Here is a 21,653-nt window from a genome sequence, read left to right as displayed (position 1 = left end):
TCTCGCTTAGCTGCTTATTAGCATGCCTATTAACAACATATTGTCTGTTTATTAGTAACATAGCATATATTCAGCATGACCATATTCTACAACTACAATAATATGCAATATAAATAACTACAAGCAGCAAATGAATAGTTCATTGAGGCATAAGTCATAGTTAAGGGTTTGTTAATAATGAGAATTAGACCTTAAACTAAAGTGTGACCATAACATGCTCTGAAGAGGGAGACTCTTTCTGTACTCGGGAAACTTTAGCAACCGTACACAACATCCTAGGAACTGCATGATGAAGCACTAAAAACACTCAGAACACCTAAACAACTATTTTCATTTTCTTCAGAAAAGGTAAAAATATTCTTGGCACTATTCAAACTGGGGTACAAAATGTCTGAAAGTATTTTATTTTATTTTTTTACAGTTATCAGACAAAAGGTTCTAAACCTTCAGAACATGTCAACCTCAGGAGCTCAAACTAATGACTGTAAGTCATTTTATTTCTCATTAATTTACTTTATTTATTTGTCATTTTTTTACCTAAACCATGGTTTGAGTGGTTTGAAAATTACATAAATTTAATATATATATATATATATATATATATATATATATATATATATATATATATATATATATATATATATATATATATATATATATAATTTAAAAAGAGTCCAATTAATTGATTGACAAAATGGTGATACAGTTTGTGGTTTTTATTGTTGGATACATGTATAAAAATCTGAGGCAGACATTTGATTTGCAAAAAAAAAAAAAAAAAATCATCCTGTTAATTTTACATTCATGTTTTATTAAATATATCAAATAGTTCTCAACAAAAAACAGGGGATTTGTTCCCAGTGGTCTCAATCTTTTCAAAGACAAGATACAAGAACCAAAAAAAATAAAAAATAAAAATAAAAACATTACAGACTAACAAGGACCTGACAAATGGCTTGAAAGGGTATGTATACCTTGACAAACTAGCCTAATTAAACGCTACACAGGTGGACGCAGTTGACATGACCATCCAACAACAAACATGACACCCAGAACCTGCGCAACAAAAGACCAAATGAAATCGAAAGAGCGACAAGACAAAAACAAGACAAAACACAGATTCCCAAAAGCGTCACAGCATTGTAGATGTGTATATGTCTCTATCAGAGGCACGATAAGGGAGTGCTCAAGCGCCTGCTGAAGAGGGCCGCTGATACTAACTGTATGGTTGAGCAAGTAGACAGCGGTGATTACTAGAGTACGGGGTCAACGAGACAGAGATGGAGAGTCTGGGACAGTCCAATGGGGATCCATAGAGGAAATCAATTTTTAATTTGGCTGTCAGGATAGTAAAGCTGGAACTTCAACGGTATAGACATGACATAAATTATGGGACATGCTCAGAGAGGTTCGAAAGAGAAAAAGAGAAGGAAGAGGTAAAAGAGAACAGATCGCTCGCCAAACAAAAACGACATCAATGGAACTCGAGAAACTAGGACTTCTTTAAGAAGGTCCCGCCCAACTCGCCTGAATTCATATACAAACAAAACGCTTCTTACGTCTTTAAGGCAGCCCATGAAGTTGTTGCTCACAGGGGAGCCGGGCAGATCTGCCGTGTTCGGACTGCCGCCCACGTAGAAGAAATCATCTGAGCCCAGCATGGTGTAGTCCTCCTGGGTGTAGCCAGTGGTTGTCAGCAGGCCGTCCACCGATATCGTCACCTGTGTTTGCATAAAGGCCACGGATGGATAGAAAACAGAGAGAGAGGGAAGAAACAAGAAAGGGAACGTGGGAAATCTTTTAATTATGCGCAAGCTGAAATCTTTGTTGGTTTCAACAAGTTCCTCTACTAAAAAAACTTCACATTTCACGTGGGGGTTCCTCTGGTTCTGTATGCATACGTTAGCGAGGGGCCAACCCATTTTTATGTCTGCTATTGCTGCTTTCTGAATGAGGGAATCCTGTCTTGTGTGCTGGACTAGTCAGTGTTGGAGAGGAGAGACAGGAAGGGGAGGTTACAGGAACTAAGGGGAATCACTATATGTTGAGTGGGTTAGCAAGTGATGTTAAGGGTGACTATGCAAGATTAGTATAAAAGGGGGGGATTCAGACACAAAAATGATTGTTAGTATAACAGAGGTTGCTTTTAACTATGTTGGTGGTCTGTTCTGATCAACTACTGGATTAACTGTACACATTTCATAAGAGATGTCTTCAAAAGAAAAACTTTGGAGGTGTTTGGGTAGCGATAGGTTTCAGTTTGTTAATACACAAGCCGTGCATGACGGTTAAGACAGCTCGGGCTGCGATTTCAGGACTTAGACTCACTAGAAAGAGTCATGTATGATGAATTCAGTGAATCTAGAGCACAATCATATTTGTAAATGTTAATGTTGAAGCGTGGAAACGCTAGCAGACATCCAAAACAGGTGGTTTTCTCGCAGTGTTAATAAATGCTCGGGGGGTTAGGCGTTTCCATGCCGACAGACAGAAAGGATTCAGATTCCATCTCTAATATCATAAAATATTATTATTATTACTGCGGACAAGTAGGCAAAGCCAGAAAAAAATTATTATTATTATTTTTTTTTTTTGCTGGAAATTGTAGATGGTGTGAGTTGTCCTGAAATTGAAACCCGTCATTTGTCTGAACCTTTATAAGAGAGAAAGAGCAGAGAAAGCAAGACATGGAGGGGAAAAGAAAGCCAAAAAAAAAAAAAATCTATGTAAAGCACCACACTACATCAACAAAAATAGTTACCCACACATGCAGTGGAAGCAAATTATGCGGGTGCATAACGGCGTATAAGCTGCGTATTATATTTAAAAACACGGTATACAAAGCGCAAGTCCTGTGATGCAAACAACATGTCACACATGCTGGATAAAATGTGCCAAATGTCATCAGCTACTTAAAGAAATGAATGACAAAGATCAATACAACGAAACGCATGAGGAAAACAAGATGTACTCTTTTGCCACAGGAAGGGAAGGGAAAGGGAGGTCCATTTTTATCTCTGTTCCATAGACAGAGGGTTAATAAAAGCTGTCATTTTCCACTTTTAATTGATATAAACAGTGAGTGTTTGTGCTCAAGCAGAACACCTCAGTTTGTCAGTACAAGGTCATTCTTTTCAGATTAAAGTGTGAGGCAACTGGAAATTAGAAAGGAACGTCAATAACATGTAACTTGGAGAAACAGAAAGGCTTGTACATTTTAAAATTATAAAGTGTAAACATCTAAACATATTCAAATTGGTCACACTTTCCTTTAAGGTCCAATTCTCAGCATTAACAAACCATTAACTACAATGTTTGCCTCAATAAACTCCTAATTGAATGTTTATTAGTAGTTAATAAGCCTTAGTCATTACGTTTAGGCGTTGGATAGGATTGGGGATATAAATGAATAGGCATGCTAATAAGCAACTAGTTACTAGTGAGAACTGGTCCCTGTACTAATGTGTTGCCAACATATTATATCTGATTGTATTTATGAGGTGATATGAACGAAATCATATCTCACAGAGAAATTTGACATCACTTAAAGTCAAATATTTGTATTTTATTTTCAATAGTCATTGTCATAGAATATTTAATTTAGAAAGTTTAATAAATACTTTAAAAATGACTGATGCAAACCGAAAAGGAACATCATTCACATCATTACACATATTATATATATTAATTTTACATTATGCATTGATTGAGTTAAAAATGAGGCTTAAAAGAATAATACAATACAAATATTTTGTCAATTTTGAAACTACTGAGAAATAACAGATTCAGTTGAATTCTAAATTAACTGGAGTATATGAAAGAATATCATCTATATGACCAAGATGTTGCTTGGTAACCATAAGCAACCCACAGTTAGACCACAACTTCACGACATTTCAAAACTAAATCGCTCCCATTATAAACAACTACTTTGAGCTTCACACTGAAAACATCTGTCTGCAACAAAGTTTGAGGTTTTTTTTTTTATTATTGCACAGGGGATATAATGTGCTATTAACAATAAAGTGAATGCAGTTGCATCTACAGATAAAAGCCTTCATTGCCCTTCTCTCCTGTTGTTCCTGATTAACTTGGCAGATATGAATACAATGTTTGAGGACATTGCATATTAAGGGACGTTTCCAAGCAAAATCAGTATTATTAAATGCCACATCTTACAGTGCATCGAAATCTCTGTATGAGATGCTGCAACATTTAATAAAAGCCAACATCAAAGGGGGAGAATGAGGGGAAAATGGAGTAGGTGGACAGAAACGCTGCACAAGAGCTGCAGTCAAATCTTTGTTTTTGATTGTTTCTTTCATCTGACGAATTACGAAAGGCTTTGAGAGAGCACCTTCTGCCCTTTTACATTGACTGACGCTGGGTAGTTTATATTTTGGATTGACATGTTATTTAATGTAAATGCCAAGTTTGAAGATATGGTTTGTAGCAATACATCAGGATTTACATTAAGCATAAAAATATGTTTTCCTGTCAGTTTGGCCCAGACTGAAGTCAGCAGCTTACAGCATCATTTATGCCCACCGTAGAAACTCTCAGCCAAATAGGATGTGTTATTGATGTTAGAACTCATACAACAAAAAAAGGCATTTTAATAAGGATATGGGCGATGGGATAGTGAGTGCTATAAAAAAAACAAAAACAATGTGCATAAACTGCAAATGGCAAAAAAATGAACTTTTGCATGGCACCTGGGGATTGGTGCCATATTTAAACATTTCTTTAGTCGTTTCTGCACAGTAAAAGCAAAAAAGAGATAAAAAGAAAGGGCCAAACCAAACTAGACAAATTAGAATGTGATATCTACCATATAATGCAGTTTGTTTACCGTAGGGAGTCCAACCCCTGCGCGCTTCAAAAAAAGAAAAAAAAAACAAGGAGGGAGAGTAAAATTACATACCATAAACTCCACAGATGCTTTAAAAGGATTGAAAATGACTTACTGGCAATTTAAAAGCAAATTTAACCATGCCACGAAATGATACTTAATTTCTCCGCCCTCCATTAGAATATATCTTCCCAGGAAAAATTGTTCAAATCTGTTCGTTTATACCTAATTTCTTTGGACACTTGTCAACGGCAAACAGGTGGCTCACATTCCATGGAGGTTTTCATGTTAGTATTTGAAGGGGTAAAGGCAGAAGAAAAACAATGACAAATCCACTTAAGAGGCTTCAGTGTTAGTAAAAGAGACAAAAAGAGAGAGTATTCAACTAATCTGTCAAACAAGATGGTTCAGGGAGGGTTTTGAAGGAGGGATCTTGCAGAGGCAGCGGCGTTAGAATAAAGAATGACAGCAGCAGTAGCGACTAACTCGTTATTCAAGGTAAATGAATGACAAAAGCAAAAATGTCAACACCCGTTATGCACTCATTTATGCCTGCTCGGCGTTGCCAAGCCCGGTACTTCCATAATTTGTCGTGGCAGAACAGCTCGTTCGTTAACAGACGCAAGGTGCGCTCTGCTCTGTAAGCAACACTTGAGCTAAAGGTTACGGCAGTCAAATGAAGAAATAATCAGTGGCGGCAGAAGCGAGCAGGCATAGTGTGTTTCTGTACGATGCACCCTATCATATAATCATAGTTCAGCATTAACAGATTGAAAACAATCAGGATAATGGCACTGAAAAAAAAAAACAGCCTCGACTATGAACGCTGCTTTTTGAAGGCTGTGCTAGAGGGACCTCTTTTCTCTTAGGTTAAATGATAAATAGTAAACATTCCCCCTTCTCCGCAAGATGGAAATCTTGCTGAATGCAGACAGATTATTTTTCCGGCGTAATTGAAGCATGTGCACCGTCGTGGATTTAATCACAGGCGAAACAGAGCGGTGCAGTCTGGACTTGAATGGAGTCGCCAGATCAAAACACTCCTCTTCACCAGGGACTCGCACACACACACACACACACACACACACACACACACACACACACACACATATCCGTACTGGTTAGTAGCAACTGAAAGGTAATTATCACTGCCCTCTATGTCTGGAAGAGCCTGTGGCTTAATGGTACTTCAATCTGGCAGTGAAGAAGATTCCTGAAAGCCCTCCAAGAGTCCAACAACAGAAATATTTTGTGCAGTGCTTAAAATGTAAATCTATTTTGCTATCAGAGTTACATATTACCTTGTTAAGTCTCTGACGGCTAGCACTGTGAGCTGGACAAGCTCCAAAACAACTGCCTGGGCCACTGAAACAGTTCATCTCGAGGTAAATTCCATTCAGAAGTGAGCTCTTTATTTTGAATCTGAACTTTATCTGGAGATTTTTTCAGGTCTTTTCCATAGTCTTGTGGATTTTTGCAGAAACCAAGCTCTGGGACCAACAAAAGTTCATGATTCATCTTTTGGTCATCAAGATCTTTACAAATAATTTTTTTTTACAAACTATTGAAGCTTAAATACAATCATCAGAAGTACAAAGCTAAGCATAGGCCTTGTGATTATAATATCACCAACACAAATTGCTGTCAGCTCTTTCAATTTCTATTTAAAATCTACAAATTGTAACGTTTGAGTAAGAATAGTTTGCAGGGGCACAAGTATTAACACAGCATGGCTGTAAAAGTGATCTAGGAAACAAATTATCTTTCCTATTCGACGTAATGATGTTTAATGTCCCTTCTTAACTTCTTTTGTAGCCCTATTTGGCAATTTGTTAGCAAACGAGCAAGACATCGTATTACTGATGCATTTTTATGTCATAGAATAAAATAAAAAAATATTATGAGCTTGTGTTAAACCACATACCTTATTTCAGGCATTTAATCAATAACCCAACATCCACTGAGTTCAGGAACCAGAAGTTAAAAATAAATAAATAAATGAACAAAATACATTTATTTACAGTTTTTAAGACACATTTCTGCAAAATCTGTAAATATATAAATGACACATCCTGTTGGGTTAAAAAAATAAATCACTTCCATTAAGTTCCCTTTGCTAAAAGCCTAATTAATGGGTCCTTCCTGAAGTAAATTTGTCTGCTCGCTTTAAAATGACCCCTTCCCACAGAGTGCAAACTTGCAGTCTAAAATTCACTTTTTACTACAACCAATATGCTCTTGGTATCGCAGGATTTAAAGCTAAAATCATATGTGAAATAACAATAATTTCAGAAGAAATTATAGCATTTTATAGCTAAATGAAAGATTCACATTGAATTGAAACTTGCTGTAGTGAAATACAATCTCATTGCAACCTCCACTTGTTAGTCAAAACTAACTCAAAGTTTTATTACTTGTTCAGAAATCGCTAAAAGCAGTTTCAACAGTTAATACTGCAGTTATGCATTTATACATTTACTTTATCTAATAACACAAGTTGACCAAAGTATAGTCATCAAAAATGTTTAAAAAATCAAATGAAGCACCCTGTGGAGTCACGATGCGCAAAGGTGAACGTTACCTGACGTAGGTTGCGGGACACGCGGACCGCGTGCCATGCGTTATCGTTGAACTTGCCATCGGATGGCTCCACCAGAGCCTCGAAGGCACCGGAGCCCAGGTTGATGACCAGGCACACGGCCCCACTTTTCAGAGACAGGTTGACATAGTCTGCAGATTTGCCGGTGTGGAGCAGGAGGCCGTTTCGCTGCAGCGTCCGGAAGGACAGGGTGATTTCATCTGTGCTGCTCTGGATAGGCTTTTGGGACAGGTCGTAGCTGAAGAACTCATTACCCTTGAACGTGGCCACTGACTCCACTTGGCCTTGTTGAAGGGAGAAAGAAAAAGGCAAGGGAAGGTCATTAGAGCTGGGATGGATTTGGACCAAGGGTATGAGAACTGACTCCTCTTTATATTATCTGTGTTTTATAGACTCATACAGAACCAATCAAACATTTTAGGATGAACAAGTGGAAACAAAGAATTAATGAAATGGCAATGCACGTGAAATACTCATACCGGGTTTTACAACCCAGAAATGTTCAGGCAGGACTTGAGCCTTGATGTGATTTCCGCTAATGAGGGTTTTAAGGCCACTGGCTCAAATGAAGCATAAACGAACCAGAAATTAACAGTACAAGACAGCTGCAAGCATGAATCATTGTACATGTCTTTGACATGAGAAAATCTCACTGGATTACCATGTTTCCTTATTCACGCTTCCCGTAGACATGAACCGCAGAGGTGAGTGAAGTCACACATGTAAATGAGCGTAATCTCCCCCAGCGCCATTCGCATCAGCTAATCGTGAAGGTCATTTATGCATGTAAAGCTTGCCGTCCTGAAATTAAACTGCGAGTGTGCAATTAAACGAGCTGAAAACGGGCTGTCAGGAATAATCTGAAATAAAACACAGCCACACTTTTAAATAACGGTTTGATTTGTGAACGCCACTGCAAGATGTGAAAGCTTTGATGAACGAGGTAGAGTTTCAAAATACAGTCATTAAGAAAGTAGGTGACTGAGGAGGCTGCTTGTCAAAATATCTCATCTTCATTATTTAAGGTCGTTAAAAATCAGCACCTTCACAGACAGCTCGTTAGTTTTGCACTTATTTTCTGGCCTTATGTCTAGCCCCCACCACCTGTTAATCTTTTGGGATGTGCATTACTACAGATTTTCAAACTCGAATATTCGGTGGGTTGCCTATGTGATGTAAAGGGAAGCCCTGTGTAATTAGCCTAGATTTGGGTTAGTCTGACGCCAATTGGACATGATTCTTAAGGCAGAGTGTTAACATAAGATTTGTTCAAAACATCTAGACAGCACAGCGGAGAGTGTTGAAGTCTCAGGCAGTTTGAATATAGTCAACAAAACCTACTGTTACATCATGGTGGTAATTAAATGACAGTCATTTAAATATACTGTTGAAGAAAATGACAAGAAAAAAATAAGACTGCAAGATATTAACAATCCAAATCATAGTTTATCAGAGACTGATCTGCTTCAGCTGAAGCTAAACAGTGGAAGGACATCAGTAAACTGAAACCCTGCAGGTTCATTTATTTTTATTTGAGTAATAAAAAAAAGCTACTTTTTCTTAGAATTGCGTGATATAAACTCACAATTGCGAGAAAAAGAACAAACTTCTTTATATGAGGCCATGAATCATTTATTTTTATTTGCGTAATACAAAAAACGCAACTTTTTCTTAGAATTGCGTGATATAAACTCACAACTGCGAGAAATAAACAAGGTTGCACTTTATTTTACAGTACATGTACTTATGGTGTACTTAGAGTGTATTTATCTAAGAAAGTTCTGGTAATACAAGGTAACTACATGGGGTAGGATTAGGTTTAGGGGTAGGTTCAGGGTTAGTACCTAGTTATTGCATAGTTATTGTAATTACTATAATAAGTACATAGTATGTACATGAGGAACAGGACTGTAAAATAAAGTGCTATACCAAAAACAAACTTCTTTATATTTTAACAATTCTGAGAAAGAATTGCGAGTTTATATCTCACAATTGGGACCTTATTTAGAATTGAGATATAAACTTGCAATTATACGAAAAACAAACTTCTCGCAATTCTGCCTTTATACCACTATTTATAGCACACAATTCAAAACTGAGAGATGTAAACTCAAAATTTTCAAAAAAAAAAAAAAATCTGAAGTGTGAGATAAAAAGTTACAGTTATCGGTTTTATTTTTTTATTTACATTTTTTAAATTAAAAAAAATAAAAATAAATAAATAATTACTGACGCCAAACATTTTAATGATCTGGTAAATGCAATTTTAAATCTAGCATCTGCACAAAAAGAAACAAAGTTACTACAATGTTATTTATTTCGACTAAACCCACATGCTAACTTAGTAAAATGTACTAAAATTGATAAATATGACTTGACAAAATAATAACTACATGAAAGATATAGTACCACTAGCATAGCATAGAACACTAACTTAACCTACACCATACACAACCACACCAATTCTAATGGCTTTCAATCAGGCATTACAAACAGCCTCCTGGGATCCTAGATGTACTCACTTCAAGAGGCAGACCAAATTGTTTATAACACCGGATGAAGTCATTTTTCATTTAATTGATACATGTCTACAAAATCTATCAAGTTTCCGCCAACATATCTCAGACAATCTTATTTTACAGCACCGGAACAGCAATATTCGTCCTTCAGATATGCATACATAACCTGCTCAGCTGCTAAAAATAGTATGAAATATTCCATTCCAGGTTTAACCAGCAGAGCATAGCATTAATTTGAAGACTTGTGATATTTCATCAAGCACGAAGGCTCAGACCATCAGTTAGGAAAGAAACGACTGGGCAGGAATCAACCAACCAGACATCTTCACCAAGGAAATTTGACCTTGCAAAATTACAGTGGCAGAATCTTATCATAGTGCCACTTGGTTCACTGGAGAATAAACAGCCAGAGCGTGTTCCACAACAAGCAGACCTACCACGCAGAGTGGAACTCTTTAAGAGATGACAGAAACCAAGCCCCTGCTGAGCCATGTGTGCTTAAGAGGGTTTTTTTTTTCTCACTGACTACAGGGTGACGCAAAGAGAATATGACCCACAAAACACAGGGCTATGACTAAGTATAAGGTAATGTTTCTAACAATAAACCGACGTGACATGATGGGACTCGACAATATCAGAGAAGCTTTAAACTTTTCAAAAGTGCAACCAGAAAGTGCCTTAGATGTTACCGCTGCAGCAGCAAATTTAGTCAGATAGTAACAAGCTTCTGACAAATGAATTGTGACTCAAATATATTCGCAGACAGAAAGCTTGGTTTGCATTAAAGGTGCCGTGTCTAATCTTTTTTTAATGGAATATAAAATATCCATAGTCAGATTTGTTCTGATTCACCAAACAGATGCCTGTCGATCTTTTTGCATGTTTACAGTGAAGCCCAACTGTATATGGGCAGCAGGAAGCTGATCAAATTCAGGTTCATAAGCAGTTGATAGCTGTTTGTTTGTCATGCAGGAATTGTATTTTGATACTACTGTTTTTAACAACTTCGACATGCTGAATACAACTGTATCTTTGTAGAGTGAGGAATAGAATAAAAGGTCATTTTTTTGATCAGTACAATGTGTAGATCACACTGACATTGGGCTAGAGCAGTAGCAAATTTTGCCTGTACACCTTACATATTACATAAATGAACTGTACATCTAATTTGACAGCAACATACTTTTAGACCATTTTTGTCAGTGACAAAATACAATATTGATTTGTAATGTCTTATTTGTTATAATTTTGAATTTTATTGCAAATTAAACGAATATTACAGTAAATAATAAGGTGAAAATGTTCTCTAATGTGGGGGTTATACGTGATATTATCGTGATAAGTAGAGCACAATAAGCTATCAGACTGTATTGTTTGAAATCTGTGGAATGTGTGAATTCTGTGAAATGTGTGATTTCTGCAAAATTGGTGAATTCTTTAAAATATTTAAATATGATTGGGTTTGACTTGCATCAAGATTATTTAGTCTTGAAAATAATCAGGGTTATTTCCATTTCAGAAAGCTATTAGACAGGTAAGGTTTTTTTTTTTTTTTTTTTCACCAAAAAAATGCCATTGCCTTGAACCCATTTTTGTTGGCCCATCTGATGATTATATGCATATCATTCCAACAAAACCATACCATTCACAACATAACAGGTAGAGGTGTCTGATAAAGGATTTTTATCTGTCTCAACATAAATTTCTCTGATAAGGATATCACTAAAGATGCAGTCTCCAATCATACACCACTGGAGTACTGTACTTCTGAAGGTTTTGGTCAGAAGATATGATCAAGGCTCTGACAACTAACACCAATGAGTAGTTTTAAAAAGAAAGGTAAATGGCAGAGCTAGACATTGTAAAACAAACAGTAAATAGTTTTGATTAAACATACTGTATTTTATGATAAATGTAATATTCATAAAAAAATGACTTGTCTGATTATTTTTAGTGTGTGATTATTTGTGTATGGATATGTAGGCTGCTGTTATGTACATAAGCAGTATACCCTGCAAATGAACCCTTAGATCATCTTTAGATCTGTTTAGACAGTTAGTAAAATCACAGAAATTGTGCTACCCCAAAGGCAGATATTATTTGTAATATAAAAAAAAAAAAATATATATATATATATATATATATATATAAATTTTTAAAACTTATTTCTGCACTAGATATGGAATTACAGATGGAATTACATCCAGGTGTATATATATATATATATATATATATATATATATATATATATATATATATATATATATATATATATATATATATATTTTATACAAAATAAAAAGTACAATATAAAAACATATATGTACACAATAAGTTCATTGTACCAAATGATTACTTTAAATGTAAGAACACTGTAGGGGTGGGTGAGATCCCGGTAAACATGATTAACCGGTATAAATTTGTCAACGAGTAGAGATTCTGGACTACTGTCTCTATCGTGGGTTACACGCTCATGTGACATTTCTGTACTGCGTGTTCATGAAAACGTATCATTTTCACACGTTTTTAAGCATTGCAAATGAAAAACAAGTGATTTTAAGCCAATTAAAGGCCATCAGCAGCAAAAGAGAACTCGTTCCGTTGTATGCGCGTGCTGTCTGAGATGTCTGAGTTTCTGAATGCTGTCAGAGAGGCAAGCGCACGTTAAGACAGTGCTCAAAGTACACAGGAGTATTGAACAGAATTATTTTTGCTGCTTTATAGGCCTTGAATGGTTAAATACACAAACTTATATGTTACAAAATGTCCGTCTTTGCAAGTATCCTCGTAAACATGTTCATTTAGGTCTTAAGAAAGAAAACACGTCTAACATTATATTGGATCTGCGCAGCTCTTAAAGTGACAGCAGTCTAAAGAAAGAGAAAAACAAAAGAAAGAAAATCTAAATAATTTCCGTAACTTTATAAGAAGAAATATATATTTAATTTACACAGTGAAGGTGTTTTTATACATTTGATTCATTCATACAGTGTTTTTAGCATTTCTTATTTTTTTTTGTTTTACTGTACTTTTTTTTTTTTGTCCTATTGCTTGTAATTACTTTTTTTCTAATTTAATCACAGACTGTTTACTTGTCTTCATTTTTTGTAGGCTAGTATTATTTTTTGTGACGCTGATGCTGATGATAAGAATTATGACATTTCTATGGTACCACCAATACATTATTTAAAACACATACAACTATAGTGTGATATAACATTACCATGAAATAAAATTACTCACCCCTATAAAGTGGGACCGAATAGAACAACAGAACAGAACAGAATAGAATAGATATTTTTTATTTTTTATATGGAACCTCAAAAATGCATGCAACACATTTAACATTCATAATGTGATGCATTTAACAGCATACTGTGACTTCATTTCATCAGGAAATTGGTTGGTAGGAGGAGAAATCAAGTTATAAATATTATAGTTCGGACATGATATTATTGGTCAATAATAGAAGTTCTTGATATCAGAGAATGTGATTACATTTTGATGAAACATTATGAATATAAACTGTTTTTTAAGTGCAGTGAGAATCGTGCTCAACAACTAGGGATGTTATGAAAGTTCATAGGGTCAAATTTGATTCCATGCTGTCTTTTAGTAGTCAAATAAGAAATGTATTTCTTTATTTGTTGATTGTACAAACAAGTACATGTACAGTACATGACCCAAAAGGGGTGAGTGACAGTTTTGTGAACTGGCCTGAAACTCTTTCTGGCCCGGGGCCATCTGGCCATCTTTACTGTTGAGCCTAATAGTCCAAAAATGATCTGAAATGCAGGTTTAGCATTAATTTGACAGGTTACGTGTCTGCTAGTTCTGACTAATGGCTATTTACATTCACCGTGGTCAGCATTTGAGTAAATGGGGAAATTTTCCCTTAAAAGCGCCGAATAAACACACTCTACTGTTACAGCATTAATGACACTCTCCTTCAGGCCAAGCCAGAGGAAAACTGAGCAAAACAACAGCCACTGGAATCACCCCTTTACACAGAGCCAGTAAAGCCAGCTTTAGTTATGTGCAGATATGTGGTGTTGCTGATGAGACGTCTAAATCTTCATGTCCAGCCTCCGATCTCAAACTTCAAAAGAGATGAGAGAAATAAACAGTGTTCACCCCAGACCTTCAGAGCGCGCTGTCAGGATGCTCTCGGTGTAGGCTGGAGCAGAATAGCCTGATTTATTTACTTAAGACTCCTTTGTGTCTTTGATATGACAGGACTGGAGCAATCAGTTCTTTAGGCGTCAAGACTTACTGTCATTACACACTAATGTCCATGTCTCAGATATGAAAACACTAACACTAAATGAGAGGGGGTGTGAAATCAACAGCGACAGACTGGGAGAAGGAAAAGAAAGGCAACGAGGTTATGAGCTGGAGAGAATGACAGAGAGGGAGGACATGACATGGATTGCGGGGACTTATGATCAAACTAGGGGTGGGAGGGAAAGAAAGCCATTCACAGAGTCGTTCTCAAGCGATTCTGGCTCACAAACAATTCAGAATCGGAGTGATAAAAGAATTATTAATATTTCTGTTTATTGAAAAGGGATGTGAAGGACAAAACATTACAGATACAGAGTGCAATTTAGTGTGCAGTGCAGCAAAAATGGCATTGAGGGCATTAGTGATTGAGGATGGAGTCAGGCTAAATCTGACAAAAACTAGTTTTTATCTATTGGCTAACAAGCATTGGAATCATGACCAACAGCAATTTTGGTTCCAGTTCTGCAAAATGATTTATAGTACGTTGTATATTATTTGAACTCTCTCTGCCAAAAAAAAAAAAAAAAAAAAAAAAACCTTTTAAAAACCCTTTTAAAACCCTGCCATAATTTATTAAAAATACATTTATTTCATACTAAGTACAAATCCATTGACACATTTATTGAAGTATCACATAAGAATTTAGTTTATTTGGAGTATTTATCGCACAATGCATATTTCTAAATATTATTCCTAAAATGTGTTTTAATTTGACTGTTATTAAGGACTGTATGATCTCTGTATAATATACCTCAGCTCTCACTATTAAAGCACAAAGTTAGTTGTTCCAATTTAGCAGACTTTAAGTACCACAAGTACAAATGCAGGGTATTTTTATTAAGCACATAAATATGTATTGTACATGGATTTGTAATATAATTAGCAGAAAATAAACGTATTTCAATTTTTTTTTGTATATTTCTTTTCATGGGCGATGTTGCTCACAGACTAACATGATCACCAATATTCAGCCGCATATGAATCAAAACAGCCATTACAGTGAGAAATATTGATGCTGTGCAAGATTTGGAGGTTTTGATAGATTCATACTTCAACAAAAATGCTATTTCTTTTGGTTCAAAATATTGTTTCTTTGATGGAACGTGCCAACATTCAAATGTTGATTTAAAAAAAAAAAAAAAAAATGAATGAATGAATGAATGAAGCTTTATATATGTGTGTGTGTGTGTGCTCTTGTTTTTGTGACATATCAGGACTCAACTCTTTATAATGACATGGGTATGACACAGGTATTACAAGGAGAGGGTGACATATGAGGACATAACCCATGTCCCCATTGTTCAAAATGCTTATAAATCATACAGAACGAGTTTTTCTGAGAAAGTAAAAATGGCCAAAGTTTCCTGTGAGGGTTAGGGTTAGGTGTAGGGTTGGTGTAGGGCCTTAGAATATACAGTTTGTAAAGTTCAAAAACCATTACGCCTATGGGATGTCCCCACTTTTCACAAAAACAAACATAATTCTATTCTTTTTATTCACAAAAGAAAAAAGAAAAGAAAAACTCAGTCACTTGTTCAGGAATTAAACTACACTAGCTGTGTTTTATGTTATTAAATCACTAAAAATAATTGATTCATAAGAGTAACTTGTTTCACTCAAAATAAAAATAAAATAAATAAAATCAACTTGGAGTCAAATGGCTTTATTTTATAACACCCAAAACCCAATCAAAGTCTACAGCTGTGAGACTTGAAGTCACAATTTAAATGTATTTTAGAATCATTACTGAAAACGGATTGTGACTCGCTCAAAATCTCTTCGTGAGCTATGATTCCCATCAAACATTACAATCCAAACTCTTTTTCCCACAGAAAACGCACGTTTGTGAAAAAAAGTGGCAGTATTTGCAGAATTTGGATTGTGCCAAATTATTACAAGGTATTGAACAAAATAAAGCAAGTGAAAAGAAAATTGAAGCAATTGAAAACAATAATGATAAAGCCCCTGTAAATAAGCAGGCGGCCGATGGGAGAGAAGACACAGGCCACACTGTAAAGACCGACTGAATGCTGCACAGTGGGAAATAATGGCAATCCAAATGTAATCTTGAGAGTGTTATTATTCCAGCAAACTGTGTCCTCTTCCGAGGATGCAGCATCTGAGGCTCTCATCACAACCTCTCCCTCTGCCTGGCTGAGCTCAAAGTGCGGATCTGAAGCAGACATGTCCAATTAAAGACACACACACGCTCCAACCTCACTGCTTCTGAAGAGACAACAGGGACAAATACGACACAGAACTCATTTTTAATGTCATCTGTGGCGGTGTGTTTATGTGTCGCTTTTTCTGACAGGTTGGTTTGTCTCCACTGCTTGTGGAGAGAGAGAGCGAGAGAGAGAAATATCAACAGCTGATTAAGTCAAGGCCCTGCAGCAGCCGAAGCCATTTGGTTTGCAGATTAAACTTGACTATGAGAGAGAGAGACACACAGAAAGAGAGGACAAGAGAAAGCATATCTGTTGGAGTTAACTGCTATTTCCCCCTGTGTGCAGATAGAAGATGAGACTGACCATGACAGTAATGTGCGTCAAGGGACAGCAGCATTCAAAGAGCACTAAATCAACAATAGTAAAACTAGCACCAGTGTTTTCAGTGGGGGCAACATAACACCTGACCAAAAAACAAATATATACATAAAAACAGAATAACTTAAAAAAAAAATTACAAATAAAAAATTTAATCAACAAACAAATATTTTCTTGTTTGTTTAGGATGCAAACAGATCTTGGAACATTTATTATTCATTTTATTACTTAACACGACTAAATAAATAGAGATTCAATTAAAAAAAAAACATATATAAAATGTAAAAATAAATATTTCCTTGTCTGTTTAGTAGGTAAGGGGACTATTATTAATTTTATTAAATAACATACACAAAATAAATAAATACTGTACATGTTTTCTTGTTTATTAAGCATGCAAGGGGAGTATTACTCATTTTATTGCATAAATACAATAAATAAATAAGTACATAAATGCATACATGCATAAATTAACAAGATATTATTAATAATATTATTATTCATAATTTTGTTACATAACATATATAAATACAAATACAAAATAAATATCACATGCACACACTTTTTTGTTTGTTAAGCATGCAAGCAGTCTTTTGATCAATTACTATTAGTTTTATTACGTAACACATGACCGAATAAATATAAAAAATTACATTAAAAAAATTTGAAAATAAATAAACAACTAATCATTATAGCATGCAAGAGGATTATTATTAATTGTATTAACATACAACAAATAGATTCTATGGCTTTTATTTTGTTAGAAATAGAAAGGCAAAAACAGAATACTTTCTCGTTTACCATCAGAATTCAGCTAATATGCATTTATATATAGTTATTTGAATGTCTAATAAACATTTCATTTGTACAAACCTTGCAGACTTAGTTGGATCCAGCTATGAGATTTTAAAAATATATATATATATACACATACAACGGATAGATTGGCCATGCTGCTCTCTAAGACATCGTCATTGGGTGTCAAAAAGACAATATCAGTCAACCACAGATACCCAGAGAGAAAAATACATACATATACATAATTACAATGTAAATATATTAGTTAATAGATGCCCTTTGAAAGTTCTATTTACAATCCACATGACCCTTTTGCTTCAAACTGTAATTTTTGAGGCTTAGCATGAAATCTTGTTCTACAGTGTACCTAATGGCACTGCCTACACACACACACACGCACACACACGCAGCACACATAATCTAGATTCATATTAAGGACATGTATATGCACATGCTCAACGTGGAATGCATAATGACTTAATTGATTTGTGAGAGAAATAGAGCAGAAATAAGTTTCCCCAGAGGAAGATGACAACAGGCTCAAAGCAGAGTCTCACTGGTCTTTACTGAACATGTTTCTCCTCCCCAGCCCTATGGTGTCATTAAGCCTCATCTTTAAAATATTAAAAGCACCCACAGGCTGCTTTGCTCTGCTGGATTTCACAGATAAAATCTGTCCTTAGAGGGAAAAGAGAGGAGTTTTCATACAAACATTATGTCACCATATTGAAGACGGTTGCCAGCCATCTGATGAAAGGGCTCCAACAACTGTTAAAAACTCATACTGTGTGAAAGAAACGTAATGAACACTAAAATGAAGGGAATTTATCTCACATTGATGTTTAAAATCACAGCAGACTTCAGCATTATTCAGAAATGAATTGAAAATGATGTTTCTAAACTTGAACTGAATTTGAAACAAACATGATGTAAAACTAATGAGAATTTGAGTAGAATTCAAACTAAAAGAAGGATATTATATTAAAATATAATACGTTCCCGGCTCATTCACAGCACAAATTTGACCAGAAAGCATGTAACTGTATATAGCATTTATTATAGAACATTACATTTTCATTCAGAAATAATAGAAAATAAAATAAAATAAAATACTAGATTAAGAATATTTATGCACGTTTTTATTTACTACTTTAATCGTTTATATTACAGTGAACGGAGAGCAGACTGATGCTGTTGTCAAAATTTTAATCCTTATTGCTGGCTGTGACTATTGTTTCAGTAGTACTAAATTACACTGAAGTACAGTTCAATATAAAAATGTCTAACAAGTAGTGACTATTTAAAATAGATTGGATGCTTTTTCCATGTCATTCCAAATTAACATCCTGTGTGCTGCAGCCAATTTGAATGTGAATCTGAAATGTAGACGACTTTCTAATTTAGAATTTTTCCCAACTCTGTATCACAGATCAACCACAGGTACTGTGTCTTTAGGAATAGCTAAACCAACAATTTTAATTTACCTACCCTCAGTTCATCAAAGATGTTGATGAGTTTATTGTCATTATTTTCATTGGAACTGATTTGAAGAAATGTAGCTTTACATCACTTGCACACCAATGGATTCATCTGCAGTAAATGGGTGCTGTCAGAATGAAACACCAAACAGCTGATAAAAACATCACAACAATCCTAAAGTAATCCACATGACTTCGAGCCCATCAACTGACAAATGTCTGTCAAATACATCATTAAGGTGTTTTAACTTTCAACTTCACTTCTGGCCAAAATATGAATACAAAACCCATAGTGAAAAATCATCCTCTGTTGTCCTCTCACATCAAAATGAATCGATCTGTGAATATTTCTCTTTATAACCATGACCTTTTTTAGTTTATGGATTATTGAGTCACTTTTATTAGTTGTTTGGATTCTAGAGGGTCAATTGGTGTTAAAATCTCAAAATCTGTTCCGATGAAGAAATAAACTCATCTACATCTTGAATGGTATGGGGGTAAGTTATTTCTTAGCAAATTTTTATTTTTGTGTGAACCACTTCTTTTAATAGCTCCAAAATGTCAGTTCAAGAATTAGCCAGCCACGATATAAAATAGAAGAAAACACAGTTTCCCAATTAAATAAATCAATCTTTACATCTGTTCATAAGGTACAGTAAGTGTCTTCCATCAAAAATATTAATTAGCAGAAGACCAACTATGCTGAACACTATAAATAAAAGTCCCAATCGTAAATTCACATCCCTCTCTCTCACATTTTGTCCTGTATGGTCAATAGACATTCACAATATTTGTTCCACAAGCAGCCTTGCTCAGCACCCTGGGTAAAGTCCCGTATCTCCAAAGCAATTCATCTCCTGCTGTAATGCAGCATATAGACTTCCAAACAGGTTATCCCTTGATCTGGACTCTTGCTGTGAAAAAAAGATAATCTCTGTCGTAGGCCATGGGCCTCTCATAAATAAAAGTTAATGAGAAAAAAAAAGGAAAACAAAAGGCCAATTTTGCTGTGATGCAATCTGGTTGCAAAACAATAGAAAACATTCTGGCAATCTTTGATTCTTTATATCTATGAAGGTGCTGTGTTTAAAATACAGGCAAGAACACTATTCCATTCGGGCAATATTCCAGCACTATCATGCAGCTTTCTCTTGGGGAGCTTCAATCAACAAACCATCATTATCGTCGCATGAGCATATTTCACAGACAGGAGAAAAGATTCTCACAATCGCAGCCTCAAGGGACGATCATTATCTGTCGAAAGAGAACAACCTGTGCAATTATTTTTATTCCATTGGACTGCTACCAGTCATTGTTTATCAGTTTAAAACACTGGAAAATTGAAATATATACAGTTGTGCTCTTAAGTTGTCGTACTGTACACACATTTAAAGGGGTAGTTCACCCAAAAATGAAAATCATGTCATTAATTATTCAAATTCATTGCTGTCAAAAACATGTTAATTTGTGTTCTGAAGATGAATGGTCTTACAGTTTTGGAACGAGGGTGAGTAATTAATGACAAATATTAAATACAATAATATATAAAATACAAATCTTGTATTCTGAAGCTAAAAAATAATAAAAAATTAAACATTTTGTATCAACAGAAGAAAAAAAATCTAAAATTAGATAAATGTAACGAGTAGAACTGCATAATAAGTTTGATCATCATGCTGAAAACGAATAACTAAACCATGCATCCACAAATATGTAATCTTAACATACATATGTCAATAACAACCTGGCGCTGATTCTACCACAGCAATGACGACTGAAGACTGAAAATCAATGTGCATGGTGAGGCTTTCCTATATTAGCATGTGTGTGTGTGTGTGTGTGTGTGTGTGTGTGTGTGTAAAGGAGGGGGCAGGTGCTGTGGTTTTGTCCTCTGAACCTGTCATCACTGTGGAAAGCTAAAGAGATTTTGTGACTGGCAGAGGTGCTCTGGGGAAAAAACAAGGTTTCCAGAAGTGTCTGAGGGTAAATGGAATTTCTGATCATGGCAGACTAAATGTGGTGAACTGAGAGACAACAGAACTGCCTCAAACAAAACTCGAGCAATCATTGCTATACCTGCTCAAAACAGCTGTGTGTTACTGCATCATGCTAGAAAACTATGTGCGACCTAGACAATCAATGAACACATACGTTATAATTGTTTTATGAGATATGTATGAAGCACACAAATGAACATTTACAAGCTGACACTTGAAAATGAGTGATGGGTCTCCTGGTAAAATCAAGGTAAACAAGGATTTTTTAAAAAGACTTGTACTGTAACTTACAGTACACTGCTACCTAACTCATTTAACTCTCACATGGTCATCAAAGCTGTATTTGTTTGATTCAAAATACAGTAAAAACAGTAATAGTATGAAATATTACAATTTAAAATAATTTCTATGATGAAAGTAAATTACTCTAGTCTTCAGTGTCATATGATACTTCACAAATTATAATAATTATATTATGCTGATTTTCTATTCACAAAATATTTCTTATTGTTATTGATGTTGAAAACATCACACTGATCCCAAACTTTTGAAAGGTAAACTACAACCAAGATGGCTGAGG

The 21,653-nt window shown here is 35.2% G+C and overlaps 1 protein-coding gene across 14 annotated transcripts in view; it reads right to left on the bottom strand.

Moving 5' to 3' along the window:
- The window catches only part of nrxn2a (neurexin 2a), a 336,553-nt gene that overhangs the window by 220,542 nt on the left and 94,358 nt on the right, over positions 1–21,653 (bottom strand). For 9 of the 14 annotated variants that reach the window (XM_026195944.1, XM_026195946.1, XM_026195947.1 and 6 more), the window contains 3 exons: positions 7,434–7,735; positions 4,832–4,876; positions 1,560–1,721 (listed from right to left, as the gene is read on the bottom strand). In XM_026195944.1, coding sequence (XP_026051729.1) covers positions 1,560–1,721; positions 4,832–4,876; positions 7,434–7,735 — 509 coding nt within the window. The remainder of the gene's footprint in view (positions 1–1,559; positions 1,722–4,831; positions 4,877–7,433; positions 7,736–21,653) is intronic. The other 5 variants (XM_026195945.1, XM_026195948.1, XM_026195938.1 and 2 more) reach the window with 2 other exon arrangements.

This window comes from Carassius auratus, chromosome 21 (assembly GCF_003368295.1).
Source record: "Carassius auratus strain Wakin chromosome 21, ASM336829v1, whole genome shotgun sequence".
Lineage (NCBI taxonomy): Eukaryota > Metazoa > Chordata > Actinopteri > Cypriniformes > Cyprinidae > Carassius > Carassius auratus.
This window is presented reverse-complemented; position numbering and strand designations above follow the sequence as displayed.